This window comes from Notechis scutatus, chromosome Z, assembly GCF_049901735.1.
Source record: "Notechis scutatus isolate UNSWTSFEM ecotype Mainland chromosome Z, rNotScu1.2, whole genome shotgun sequence".
NCBI lineage: Eukaryota > Metazoa > Chordata > Lepidosauria > Squamata > Elapidae > Notechis > Notechis scutatus.
The window spans coordinates 104,802,742-104,816,913 of NC_142025.1; the positions used below are offsets into that span (position 1 = coordinate 104,802,742).

General features: G+C 41.1%; 1 protein-coding gene across 1 annotated transcript in view; it reads right to left on the bottom strand.

Moving 5' to 3' along the window:
* LOC148129043 (long-chain fatty acid transport protein 2-like) overlaps positions 1 to 6,346 on the bottom strand; it is a 30,060-nt gene extending 23,714 nt beyond the window's left edge. The window contains exons 1-4 of the mRNA XM_087946423.1: positions 6,302 to 6,346; positions 5,582 to 6,131; positions 2,080 to 2,289; positions 1,418 to 1,573 (exon numbers count right to left, since the gene is read on the bottom strand). Of these exons, the coding sequence (XP_087802549.1) occupies positions 1,418 to 1,573; positions 2,080 to 2,289; positions 5,582 to 6,059 (844 nt within the window). The 5' untranslated portion in view covers positions 6,060 to 6,131; positions 6,302 to 6,346. The remainder of the gene's footprint in view (positions 1 to 1,417; positions 1,574 to 2,079; positions 2,290 to 5,581; positions 6,132 to 6,301) is intronic.
* Between the last annotated feature and the right edge of the window lie 7,826 nt (positions 6,347 to 14,172).

A 14,172-nucleotide genomic window follows, 5' to 3' on the forward strand; every position in this document is an offset into this window, starting at 1 on the left:
GAAATTCTAGAACTAAAAAACCTTGAATTACGCTGTCTTCGGTCTGATCTAAGTATGGTATATAAAATCATACGTTGCAATGTCCTACCTGTCAATGAATACTTCAGCTTCAACCATAACAACACAAGAGCACACAATAGATACAAACTCAAGGTTAACCGCACCAAACTTGATTGCAGGAAATACGACTTCAGCAACAGAGTGGTCAATGTCTGGAATACTCTACCTGACTCTGTGGTTTCTTCCCCAAACCCCAAAAACTTTAACCTTAGACTGTCTACTATTGACCTCACCCCTTTCCTAAGAGGTCTGTAGGGGGCGTGCATAAGCGCACCAACGTGCCTACCGTCCCTGTCCTATTGTTTCTTTTATCTTTCTTATATGTACCCATTTCATGTATTCATAACTATGTATATACTTATACTTATTATCTTGTAAACAATTGACAAATCAAATAAATAAATAAAAATAAATAAATAAAAAATGAATACTGCTAAAATACCTATCAGTCTGTGAAATTCATGTATACTTTGATATGGCCTATGGTTAAAACAAGAAAAACAACAACTCCTCCTCCAACTCCCAGCATTAACATTCATACACTGACATGTCAATTTTCTGTCTTACAAATATATGTTTTTGCATTGCAAAACTGCTCCAAGAGAGAGAAGTTTCCTTCTGAATCTGCCAAAGAGTCAGTTAAAGGGTCCTTGGGTCAGATAATTTTTATTGTAAGATTATATTTATGTTATTTTTGGGTCAGAATATTGGAAATGTACAGGTAGTCCTTGACTTACAACTGAGCCCAAAATTTCTGCTAAGTGAAATGTTGCCCCATGTTATGACCTTTCTTGCCACAGTTGTTAAGCGAATCACTGCAGTTGTTAAGTTAGCAACATACTTGTGAAGTGAATCTGGATTCCCTGTTGACTTTGCTTGTAAGGAGTTTGCAGTGTCCCGGAGTCATCATAGGCCCCTGAGACACTTCAACTGACATAAATAGGAGCCCGTTGCCAAAGATCTGAATTTTGATCATGTGATCCCAGTGATGCTACAATAGTTGTGTGAAAAATGGTCATAAGTCACTTTTTTCAGCACTGTTGTAACTTTGAATAGTCATGAAATAAACTGTTCTAAGTCAAGGGCTACCTGTACATCATTACTATATTAAGATTGGTTAATAATTGACACCACAGTATAAGTCTTCCTGCTTGCCTCCTCCCATTTTTCTTAATTCCTTCATCCAGAGTTATTATTAGTTTGCTGGGAAATTATCTGGGGCAGGCTGTGATGTTCTCTGTGGATGCTGCTATATATAAGATATAAGCTGATATAAGAGCTCTGTATCTCTTGATTATACTCTGAGGGTGAAGATCTCTTTATGTGTATTCTAGGCTCTCTGGTATTTTTCGCCTACCCATGTCTATGCTTCCCAGAAGCCCAACGAGTCCACTTCCGTGGTACAGAGGGAGCGGAATATAAACAACATCTTTGTCATGGACACCAGACAGGCGAAACAGGTGGAAGGACGTTATTATTTTCTTCTGGGAAATGACAGCAGCTTTGGGGAGTCCTGGAGGAAAGTAAAAAGAGAATAAGAAATAAAGAGTGCAATGCACTGAGAGAAAAAAGCAAGAAATGATAATTTACAATCAGTTTTGCAGCATGCTTGACTCCAGCCAAACAAAGGGCTTATCATATGATCCTGACATTTCAAAAGCACTCACTGGCAAAAAAATAAAAATAAAAAATAAAAATCACAGATCAATGAATGAAAGCTTTGCAGTGTGCCGATTTCCATTCAACAACAGCATCATCAGATGACATGATGATCATGATGTGAAGTGGACAGTGGACATCATGACATGATGATGAGGTCAGATGAGCAAGAAGCTTTGCAAACCCAAAGGAAAATGACTTGTTATGTAATCTTGTTACTTATTATCTAACCCTGATCTACACATATCATAAAAACCACACAATCATACAAGCAGAAGTCAACTGAGAATATTTCCAACCAATAGCACATTTTATCCTTCTAGATTTCTCAACAACCACTCCACCTTTCATGCTCCTCACCTGTGGTCCCAGAGGTGAAAATATATAGATATACAGATTTAGGTGTTACATTGGCTCTGAAGGAAAAGGGCACTGATTCAGCAGAACTTAATTTGACCCTTTTGAGCAGTGCCTCTACACCTTCAGTTGGGGAATCATCACTCAGATAGAAAACACGTATCCCTTCATCATTTAAAGTAGGCAGGACATCTTCAATGGCATCTATTAAGTCTTGAAAAAGGAAAGGAAAAAATTGATTGAATGTACTGCCTTACTTTTGTAAATCTCTCTTTGAGCCTCTTCCATAAATACTAGAACATAGGAAAAATATGGCAGAGTTTTTGCAAAGACAATGTAAAGAGTAGAACTCCAATCTTGCATTCTTAGAATCACTAACCATTCCTAGGCAAATATATATATAATATAGTCCATTTTTCCTGATTATTTTATTATATAAAACAGAATGAAAATGTTTATATTAATCTGTGCACTAGGACTAGCAAGCAAGTGAGGAAGCAAGAAAGAGGAACGGAAAAAGGAGCTAGCCTGGAATATTATTTTATTTTTAAAAAATAAAAAAGAATGATTGAATAGCTTTCATTCCTTTTGTGTGCTTCTTTGTTGCAAGTGTTAACAATTAACATAAGTATATCAATTTTCCATTTGCTGCTAGTTTTGAATACATTTATTTTTCTAATGTGTAATAATTCTTTGGCCATTTTAATGGTTATATTCAAAATATCATTATAACCAAGCTGAACATGTATATCATTGATCAATAGCAATTTAATGGTCTACCAGTTCAAAATCTGACAAAGTAACAGTATAGTTCTCTTACAGTACTTAAAATATACAACTGTTTCCTTTAAATTAATCAGGAAAAATGTGTGAAAATAATATTGCTTTTGAAGCACTGAGAACAGTATATTTTCATACATCATGGATAGATAGAAATATCAATTTTGGAGGGAGTGTAAAACTTGCTACATAATTTTAACACCATGAAGACCATGTTGAAGATATAATACAAAGAAAAATGCAAGAATTGGAATGATAATATACTGGTCCATCTAGCATAAAAATGGCTCTAAATCATTGAGAATAACAAAAATAATACACCATCAATAACAATGAGATTGAATAGGTTTTGCAAAATATCATGTTGGTCCAAATAGCAGTGGGATTATACATGATAAAATAGAATCCATACTCTTTAGAATTAGAACAAAATGCCAAGGAACAGAACAGAAATGATACCTTCTAATAATAGTCTCAAATTTTGCTGTAAAACATTATCCCCAAATCCCACTTCAGGTGGTTGTTCAAAAAAATGATGCTGAATATTATTAATAAGAAGCCCAAGAAGATCACTAAAAGATCACTTCATTTCAAATCACAAAAGAAAAATGAGATCAAAGATAGGGTGAAACCTCTGTAGGAATGCACCATTTCATGCAGAAATATCCCAAGTCATGTCTAATGTGAGAATCTCTGAGTATCCTGCAAAATTATCATAGAAAGCCATTCAAAAAATGATCAGTTTTCTTCTAGGACCAGAATGTGATAAATATTTTATTTCTCAACCAAGCTGCACTGGAAGACATTGTGGAAATGCAGTAGAGGTAGAAATTGACTCCTTTCTGAATAGTTGCTAATAAACTTTTACGTATCAGATTGCTTCCAGACAAAACAACAATCACAACCTTCCTTGAGTTATTGTTCACAGCTCCAAAGTATATATTTCTTATGTATAAACTCATTATGTATATAATTCTATGAATTATTACACCTATACACAATAAGATTAATAAATGCACTAAAACAATGTAAAAGGGTTTTATAAATTAGTGGAAGAACTCTCTCACACGCATACACACACATACAGAGATCTCTCTCACCTCCCTCTGTGTCTCTCTCCTCCCCCTCCATCTCTCATAAGCAATGCTCATTTCAACATCTATAGCAGGGGTCCCCAACCACCGGTCCGCGGACCGGTACCGTCCGCGGAACAACTCCTACCGGGCCGTGAGCTTGCTGGCGCCGCCATCTTTTGATGAAAAAGTGCTTCCGGTGAGCTTTTCCGGTAGAAAGCTCACCGAAGCACGTTTTCATCAAAAAGATGGCGGCGCCAGCGCTCCGGTGAGCTTTTCCGGGTAAGCTCACGGAAGCACGTTTTCATCAAAAAGATGGCGGCGCCAGCGCTTCGGTGAGCTTTTCCGGCAGAAAGCCATTTCTACCCGGAAAAGCTCACCAAGCGCTGAGCGCCGCTTATCTTTTTGATGAAACGTGCTTCGTGAGGTCACCGGAAGCACTTTTTCATCAAAAAGATGGCAGCGCCCAGCTGATGCCGGTACCGGGTCGCGGCCAAAAGGTTGGGGATCACTGATCTATAGGGAGCCTGCAAGCAATATATATCTGAACATTGTGGAATTACAAAGTTCTGGATTATCCAAATTTATCAAAGAGGCCCAGATCTAGGATATTCATTAAATAGCAATGCAAATTACTTCCTTACTTCAAAGTGCTGTAAAGACCCCAGACTTCTGCCTCAAAGTACTACCCCAAAGATGCTTCTATCTAAATAGTGTCCGAAAGAGCAATAGAATGAACTGATCCACTCACTTATTTAAATTTATTATAGCTGCCCACTTCACTTATGAGCTTCAGAAAAAACAGTTAAAACAGCAGATATATAGAAACTGATTAAAAGATGTTAAAATGCAAGAAAGTGCCAGCTTACAGCTCATAAGAAAATGTTGTCATCTTTCAGGGCTCCCCACATCATGGGATCCACACAGCTGATGGCACAGACATGTCTTCAAGGACTTCCTAAAGGTCAACAATGTTAGGATTGTAAAGGAGATGAGGTAATGTTCCAGAGGCTAGGTGCCACCGCAGAAAAGGCTTCCCTGAGTGTCATCAGATGGAATTTCTTTGTATACAGGAACCACCATACCCTCCTTCTTCCAGATCTGATGGGACAGTTGGGTACACTTAACTTTCCAGAAACCACTTTTTTTTTTTTTTAACTACGGAAGGAAAATCCTACTCTACATGGCCCTTTGCAGTTCTTATGGTCTTACTTTCTTACCTGATTGCAGAAGACAATCGATGTCATAGTTGTGGGCAAGAGAAAAAGAATAAAGGAGAAAGAGGTTCATTCTTTCAAAGTTAGTTGACTAACTAACTAAATAACATTTAAAGTTCATTGAAATATTGACAGATTATTAGCAGAGAAATGTAAACATGACTTTTAATAAACCAAGAGGTGCACTTTGGAAAAACGCTTCCTCGCTACATAAATTCACAATATCAACCCATCCAATGATGAGATATGCAAAAAATCATTTTGCATATGACAAACTTATTTTACCAATGCAAAATCAGAAATTGGGGTAACACTTTGACCATCCTCCTGGTTTAAAAAAATATCTTTGGGTGCAATTCAAAAAGAAGAGAAAGGACCAGTAGTTATGACATATTACTATTTTCTATAGAAGTATTTCCTACATAATTCACTCACCTGGAGTTGATAGAAGAACTTTAGCCTTGCAAGATTTCAGCACATGTATCAGAGATTTGAGTCGTATGTTAGAGTTGACACATGCCATGGTACAGCCAATTTTTGACAAGCCAATCAAAACTGACAGATAGGCAGGGATGTTGTTGAAGAAAACGGCCATGGTCTCCTCTTCTTTCAGCCCCACATAGTCCTTCAGTACTCTGGCTAGCTGGTTGCTGTGTCTATCAATGTCTCGGTAGGAATAAACCTCATCTTCAAAAATAATCAAGGGTTTGTCTGAATACTTCTTAACTCTGGCCAAAAATATGTCTAGGAAAGTGATAGGAGGAGTGTGCTGCATGTAACTGCGGCATCGATATCCCATATGTATGTAGCCAATAAGGTTTTTCAGATCCAACCAAAAATAAGGGAACAAAAATTTGGCCAACAAGGGCAGAAGAATCAAAAGCCCAAGCACAGCTGTGTATAGATCCAGCATGGTAGGAATTTAGCCTTGGTATTTTGGAAGAAGTAGATCAGAATCCAACTTATTGCAGGATCTATCCAAGTTCTGTTTTGTGGATGGCAAAGGGAAGAGAAATCATGAATAATAAAAAAGATGTAATTCTCACACTCCACACAGTTTCTCTAGGCTTAAATAAAGAAACCTTTCTTTCCCAGCCAATAAAATTTGAATACGTGCTATAGCTATGTAATCTCAGTATGCTGTTTGTTCCTTACCTTCCTCATCTGTTGCTCAACTTTCTCATCTATAATATAGGAGGTAGGTTTTCAGCAACAGGCAGTAATTATATACAGTGCTGCCTACCTTTTGTCCTTGCCCACAATTTATATCTCAAAGTCCTGAGGGGATTGGGAATGTTGGCACAGTTGATACTCAATGAAAAGTAACAATCTGGAAAATTAACAATCAGCTGTGTATAGATCCAGCATGGTAGGAATTTAGCTTTGATATTTTGGAAGAAGTAGATCAGAATCCAACTTATTCCAGGATCTATCCAAGTTCTGTTTTGTGGATGGCAAAGAGAAGAGAAATCATGAATAATAAAAAAAGATGTAATTCTCACACTCCACGCACTTTCTCTAGGGTTAAATAAAGAAACCTTTCTTTCCCAGCCAATAAAATTTGAATACGTGCTATAGCTATGTAATCTCAGTATGCTGTTTGTTTCTTACCTTCCTCATCTGTTGCTCAACTTTCTCATCTATAATATAGGAGGTAGGTTTTCAGCAACAGGCAGTAATTATATACAGTGCTGCCTACCTTTTGTCCTTGCCCACAATTTATATCTCAAAGTCCTGAGGGGATTGGGAATGTTGGCACAGTTGATACTCAATGAAAAGTAACAATCTGGATGGTCACTGGCCCTTGTAGAACAAACATTTACAAAACAATTGTGGAAAGGGAACTTCACAAGGACAGTGGTGTCACCCAAGCAGGAAAAGCCCAAAGGGAACATCAAGCCAGCCATAAAACAAACTTGCATAGGAAAAGAAATCAAGTAAAAGGTATTAAAGAAGCCCCTTAGACAAAAGCCCAAATAATTAAGAAAACTAGGGAAACAAGAAAAGAAAACCCTTACAAACACAAGACATGCCAAATCAGCAAAACAAACAGACAAAAGACACAAAATATATTGCAAAGGAGACAGACAGGAGATTGCCACAAAACAAATATAAGAAACCATTAAGCTAAAAAAGATTAGGATGAAACTGATAATCCAATCAAACCACCCCGCAAAGTTTGACTTCTGCACCCCACGGAGTTTACCCTCTGGCGGAAATGAAGACAACCCCTGACAGGATTTAAAACATTAAGAAATACAAACACAAGCACTCACACACAAAAGGAGAAAAAAGGTATAAAAATCAGGGACTTACCATACAAAGGTAGCTAGCCCAGGAACGCAGACTTCTTGCTATCTTTCGCCTTCCTGAAAAATAAAAAGATCCAGCTTTCAAGCAGTTGTCTGTATCGTTGCGCCGGAGCTCTCCCAGTGGGAAAATCGAATCCTCAGAAGAAAGGCATTTTGACAGCCTTTCAACAATTGGCGACCATGAAGGTTTTCCAGCCAACCCTGCCAGTGGACCAGGCCCGCGGATCCAAACCCAGCCGGCATGGACCTTCTTTGTCCAGGGACAACATCCACGGACCCAGCCCGGAAGGCATAAGGGTAGTAAAGGGAATCCTTGGGCTTTTCCGCTCAACAGCTGCTTGAAAGCAAGTGAGTACCGCTTCAAATTTATAATCTTACTAGGGAGGGGAGTGGAAGTGTGAGTGGACCAGGTGTGGAAGTGTGGGTTTTTCTCTGCAGAAACAGTGGGACCTCACCTCCTCCATGATTGCCAGCCATACCCCAGCCAGCTGCTAGCTCCAAAACGAGCCGTGACCAGCTGGATTGGGGAACGCAAGGGGTGATCACGGAGTGTGAGTCCTTCTGAAGGACGTAAGAAAAACCGAGCAGGCTGAGAAAGGAACTGGTGTTGGGAAATAAATAGAAAGCAGAAAAAATAGTCCCGGTGCATCCTGCAAGGAAAGCCCTGTGCATTTAGAAGAGGCCCATACCGGCTGCTGGTAAACAAAATTGGAAATAGTTTGCCTAAAAAAGCAGCAAAGGTCCTTCCAGATCCCCACCTTTAAGGGAGATCTGAAAACTGACGGCTGAGTGTGGGTAGGGGCCCGTACCGGTGCTGCTAGGGGGCAGACGGTCCTCCGAGATCCCTGTTTTTTAGGGGGGGGTCTTAAAACTGACGACGGAGTTTCCCTAGGAGAAAGGGGCCCCGTACTCTGTGTAGGGAAACCGGAGTCCTTTCCAGACCTTTTTTGTCTGAAAACTGACGGCGGTAGCCCAGCTAAACCAAAGTAATCCCCACATCAGGTAGGGAATATGGGAAGTTGTAGCTCAAGGGCAATGGAAGAGACCCCCTTGGATAAATTACTTGAGGCTTGGGACGAAAGGCAAGTGCCTGTCCTAACTGAAATGAATAAAAAAGAAGCAATTTTTTTTTGCAAAAAGTGGGCTTTATTGCGAGATGACACGGGTAGACAAATTTGGCCTGATAGCGGTACTTTAGATTATAAAACCCTGAAAGCACTTAGAACACGCATTAAGCCCAGCCAAATACCCTATTGGTACTGCTGGGCTGAAATGGCTAGGACCAAAGACCTGACCGAGGGAAAAAATAAGGAAAAGCCTGAAACCCATTTCAGGGAAGGGAATACTGAGGCACGGATTATGGCTCCCCTTTTAAGCAAGCCAGTGCCAGGCAGAAATAGGGGACAACTAGAATATGTTTTTACCCACACTCCCTTCTCTGCCTCTGACCTAGTCATCTGGAAAAAGGATACCCCAGCTTTCAGGGCTGATCCTCAAACACTTATTAAAACCCTGAAATCTATCATAGACAGCCATAATCCATCCTGGGGTGACATGACTCAGCTGTTACAAGTCTTTCTAATGAAAGACGAACTATTAAAACTGTTTGAAAAAACAGACCAAATAGCCAAACTACCAACTATCCCTGGACAGGCAGCCCCAGCTCGCATTGCATGGCCAGTACATCGCCCTGACTGGGACTAATACCAATCATTGGGAGGAATACACTAGAGCAAAAGATAACTTACTAGAAGCTCTAGAGGAAATAGGAAAAAAAAAAACTTTAAACTGGTCCGAATTTCAAAAAACAACACAAAGGGAAAAGGAAAACCCTGATGCCTTTTGGGTCCGCCTGTCAGAAGCAGCTACTGCATATGCCCACCTAGACCTTAGCTGCCTGAAGGACCAAAGGATTTTAGCTTCAGCCTTCATGGACCAGTCTACTATGGATATCAAAGAACATTTCCATCGCTTCGTCTCTAACTGGCCAACCTTAGACATAGCAGAGTTGTGCAGGATCGCTAACTGTGTCTATGATCAAAGAGACAAGCTGAAAGAGGAAGAGAAAGATAGAAAGAGACGAATAGAAAGACAGGAAGACTTAAAAAAATGTTTGCTGTAATGCAACATGATGCCAGACAAACGCCAGGTAAAACCCCCTATAATTCAAAGAAATGCTGGCATTGCGATAAAGCAGGATGGTCGCAAGGCAAATGCCAGCATTGCTATAGGTGCGGACAGAAAGGGCATTTCAGCAGGCAATGTAGGCAACACCCTTCCCGCAACCAGTATCACCCACCACCTAGAAACATGAGGCCAAACAATAATCCAGTCCATTACACTGAGCAACAAAGTTTCAGTCACCAGGCACCACCCAGCACTCCCTTTCCTCCAATAAATAATAACAATAGACATCAATGGGAGCAAAGAAGAGAACATGATTTACCCCTTTCCTGACTAGAACATGACAATGAAAGCACTGAATTCATGGCTACCTTTAACGGGCTGGCTATCCCCCTAGAAAATGGCCCAGAAGGGGAACCCATTGTCACCATTCTTATAGGAGGAAAGAAATACAATTGCTTAGTTGATATTGGAGCCACTTCCTCATTAATTACTGAACCACCATATAAAGCTTCAGTGGCTGAAGGGGCTCGGGATAGCATAATGGGAGTGTGGGAGGGAAATAATCCCTGTAAAATTTATCCACAACGTATCAGTAGAACTAGGACCTTTCACAGTAGACCATGCATTTACTATTTGCCCCAGTCCCCACTATCTCGACTAGGAAGGGATCTCCTATGTAAAATGGGAGCTACCATAACATGTGGCAAACAGGGGCTGCAATTGGAAATCCCAGGAAAAGGCACACACAAGACAATCATGCTGATAACCAGCAACACAGGGCTTCATGAAGATTTAAAAAGCCTGCCACCCTCCTTATGGGGCTGGGATGCATCAGAAGTGGGACTACTTAAAGGAGCAACACCTGTTACTATCCAAGTGAAACACGGACCAAGGAGTCTAACACATGCGCGAGTCACATTGGCTGCCACCCCCCGATACCCTACAAGGCCTAGATCCTCATTCCCTTTGCTTAGATGAGGGGGGTAGGGTTCTCTCTTCTTATCTTACAGCCCTGCAAAAGAGACTACAGACCCTCTGGACCCAGAGTGCGCTGACACAGACCTTACCCCTAGAAGAAGCCCTGCATCCATATGAGCCAGGAGATTGGGTGTGGATCAAGTTCTTCACCAGAACCTCCCCTCTACAACCTAGGTGGAAAGGACCCTACCAAGTCTTACTGACTACACACACCGCCATAAAGGTTGCAGAACAAGACTCTTGGATACATTGGACATATGCAAAGCCAGCAGTCATAGACCATAGCCAAACTCCACCACAATCAATCCCACCCATCAAACTCAAGAAAGATCGGGACACAGATCAATGGACGCTTGCAGCATTCTTCAACACCGTTGAACCACACCACTGTGAGGAACCAAGTGCAAACGTTGCATTACACAAAACTGGACTCCCCGGTGCTGAGTTATAAACTATTTTTTTTTATTTTTTCTCTCACCTTCTCCATTTTTTCTCCTTTTTTTACCTTTTTTCGTCGTATTTTTTTTTAACAAAAAGGACTTTAACCATATCTTTCTCATAATTTTTTGATACTTGACCTTTTACATTTTTTTACATTGCTATAAAAAGGTGGGGGGGAGGAAGGGAAGAAAAGGAATCTAGCAATGGGGAACATGAAATGCAATATATACTATGTATTATTATCTGTAACAATTGTAACATTTGTAACACAAGCAACTGCGTTCCTGGAACCAAAGCTTATCCCAGAGATAGGAAACATATGGGAATATTTAGCAAGAGAAATACTCAACACCACATTTAGAAACCTTCCTGACTCCTACGAAAGCATTTTTAGATGAGGCCACTCTACAAAAACCAAGGACCACACCATGTATACCCTACGCATCGCTGCAGTAACCACCTCTGAGAAATGCTTTAATGTCACTGGGTGCAGCACACCTAGGGTCGCAGAATGCGCCAGTCTTAGCAACACAGAACTACAATGCAACTACACAGAGACCATATCATTCTCATATAGTTACCTGAAGCTCCCACCAGGGTGGGTTTTTTTCCTTTGCGGCTTAAAAGCCTACTCATACCTTCCTGCAAATGCCACAAATGGCCCCTGCACCTTGGGAAGGTTGACCATGCTTATGCCATCCTTACAGAGACGACACAGGAGAGCCTTCCAAACCTTGGACTCAGACTGTAACTCCAAAGTCTCCCTTCCCACCAAAACAGAATATGTCTCATTGGCAATATCCCTGGTAGGGGATTGGCAGTGCGAAATTCTAAAAATTTGAATAGACCAGCATGTATCCTGGCAAAAAGCTTGAATTCGACCTCCCATGCCCTGGATGCCCTTAACAGAGAACTGAGGGAGGTCAGAGAAGCCACCCTGGAGAATAGAGCAGCAATAGACTTCCTTCTCTTGAAGCATAATTATGGCTGCAAAACATTCCAAGGGATGTGTTGCTTCAATCTGGACGAAACCTCAGAACTCGTAGGGAAGGACATCCACCACCTGAAAGAGCTAGCTCAGAATATGGGTCAGGAGCAATCATTCCTGGACTTTTCATGGCTCTTCTCATGGATGCCAGATTTCCATTGGCTCAAAATCCTTATAACAACCACAGTCACCATTTGTGTCTTTGGAGCCCTCATGTGTTGCCTCTGTCGATGCATACCACCCTGCCTTAGCTGCCTAAAGGCCTGTATTCCCTCTCAAAGGAGAAAATCAAAAGGGAGACAGGCAGCCATGATGATGATCCAGATTGATCACAAATACCAAGTATACCCAGACATTCAATCAGAGACCACCCTCTAGAAAAATAAATAAATAAATGAAGGATTGTGGAAAGGGAACTTCATGAGGACAGTGGTGTCACCCAAGCAGGAAAAGCCCAAAGGGAACATCAAGCCAGCCATAAAACAAACTTGCATAGGAAAAGAAATCAAGTAAAAGGTATTAAAGAAGCCCCTTAGACAAAAGCCCAAATAATTAAGAAAACTAGGGAAACAAGAAAAGAAAACCCTTACAAACACAAGACATGCCAAATCAGCAAAACAAACAGACAAAAGACACAAAATATATTGCAAAGGAGACAGACAGGAGATTGCCACAAAACAAATATAAGAAACCATTAAGCTAAAAAAGATTAGGACGAAACTGATAATCCAATCAAACCACCCCGCAAAGTTTGCCTTCTGCACCCCGCGGAGTTTACCCTCTGGCGGAAATGAAGACAACCCCTGACAGGATTTAAAACATTAAGAAATACAAACACAAGCACTCACACACAAAAGGAGAAAAAAGGTATAAAAATCAGGGACTTACCATACAAAGGTAGCTAGCCCAGGAACACAGACTTCTTGCTATCTTTCGCCTTCCTGGAAAATAAAAAGATCCAACTTTCAAGCAGTTGTCCATATCCTTGCGCCGGAGCTCTCCCAGCGGGAAAATCGAATCCTCAGAAGAAAGGCATTTTGACAGCCTTTCAACACAATTTAAACCAGAAAGGAAAGAAAGATACATTCAGCTGCAATACCAATGAAGGAAAGGTGCATGAGTGAATGAGGCTTGCTCAACTGGTTTAGCAAAGGATCCTGCAATCATCAGCTCCTCTTTCAAGCTGCTCTCTATGTACAGTGGGCCACTTTTTATTACAGCAGTTCTCTGCAGTCTGGTGGTCACTAGCTATATAGGCTGCAATACTCAGAATTCCCAATATCATTGACAGGGATTCTGAGAGTTGTTTGAACACATTTGGAGGCTATTGTGGAAGACTGTTTAATGATAAAGCAAAATTCCTGAAAGATATAAGTGGGAAAGCTGTACTTTTCCAAGTACTGTTGGATTCTACTACCTATTAATCCCTACCAGCATACCCAGTGGTTAACTTAGGGATCATTTCAGTCCTATATCATATACAGTATTAAACAAGCAAAGTGAAGAGGCATCGACCAAGCACGGGCAAGAAACCTGGGAACGGTGGCTCCCAGCTAAGCCGGCCCGAGGGGCTGCTGCAGGCATTCATGATAAGGGAGGTGAGAAGCCCTGGGATATCCGCCCACCCACCAGCTGGCTGGCTGGGCCAGGCTGGCCTGGGCTGGAAGAGGTGTGTCCGCCGCTGGGAGAAGGAAGAAAATGTGCTCTGGGAGGGAGGACAGGCAGGCGGATGCACAACCACCTGAGCTGCCCCATGTCCACCACGTGGAATGGAAAGCTAGGAGAGCAACCGGGACAAGCGGGCGATCAGGCAACAGGGCAACCCATTTTGGGATGTGGCTAGCCAGGGGTCACCAGTTCTGTGACCCACGCCAAATCACCGCTACTGGTTCTTCCGAACAGGTGCAAACCAGTTGAATACCACCTCTGACTTAGATGAGATGTGAAACCAACTGTGTTCTGGATGTTTTCAGATTCCAATCTGCACAAATTCCAGCCAATATTAAGAAAAAATAATGGAAATTGTGGCTCAATAACACCTGAAATGCCTGTAAAAACTACCCAAATTGAATTACTTCTATAAACATTGTTAGCAATGTCCATTTAAAATATTTTAATTATTCTGCCTGTCCTGTATAAATACTGTACAAATACTGTACAACGGCAGATAGATCCACACA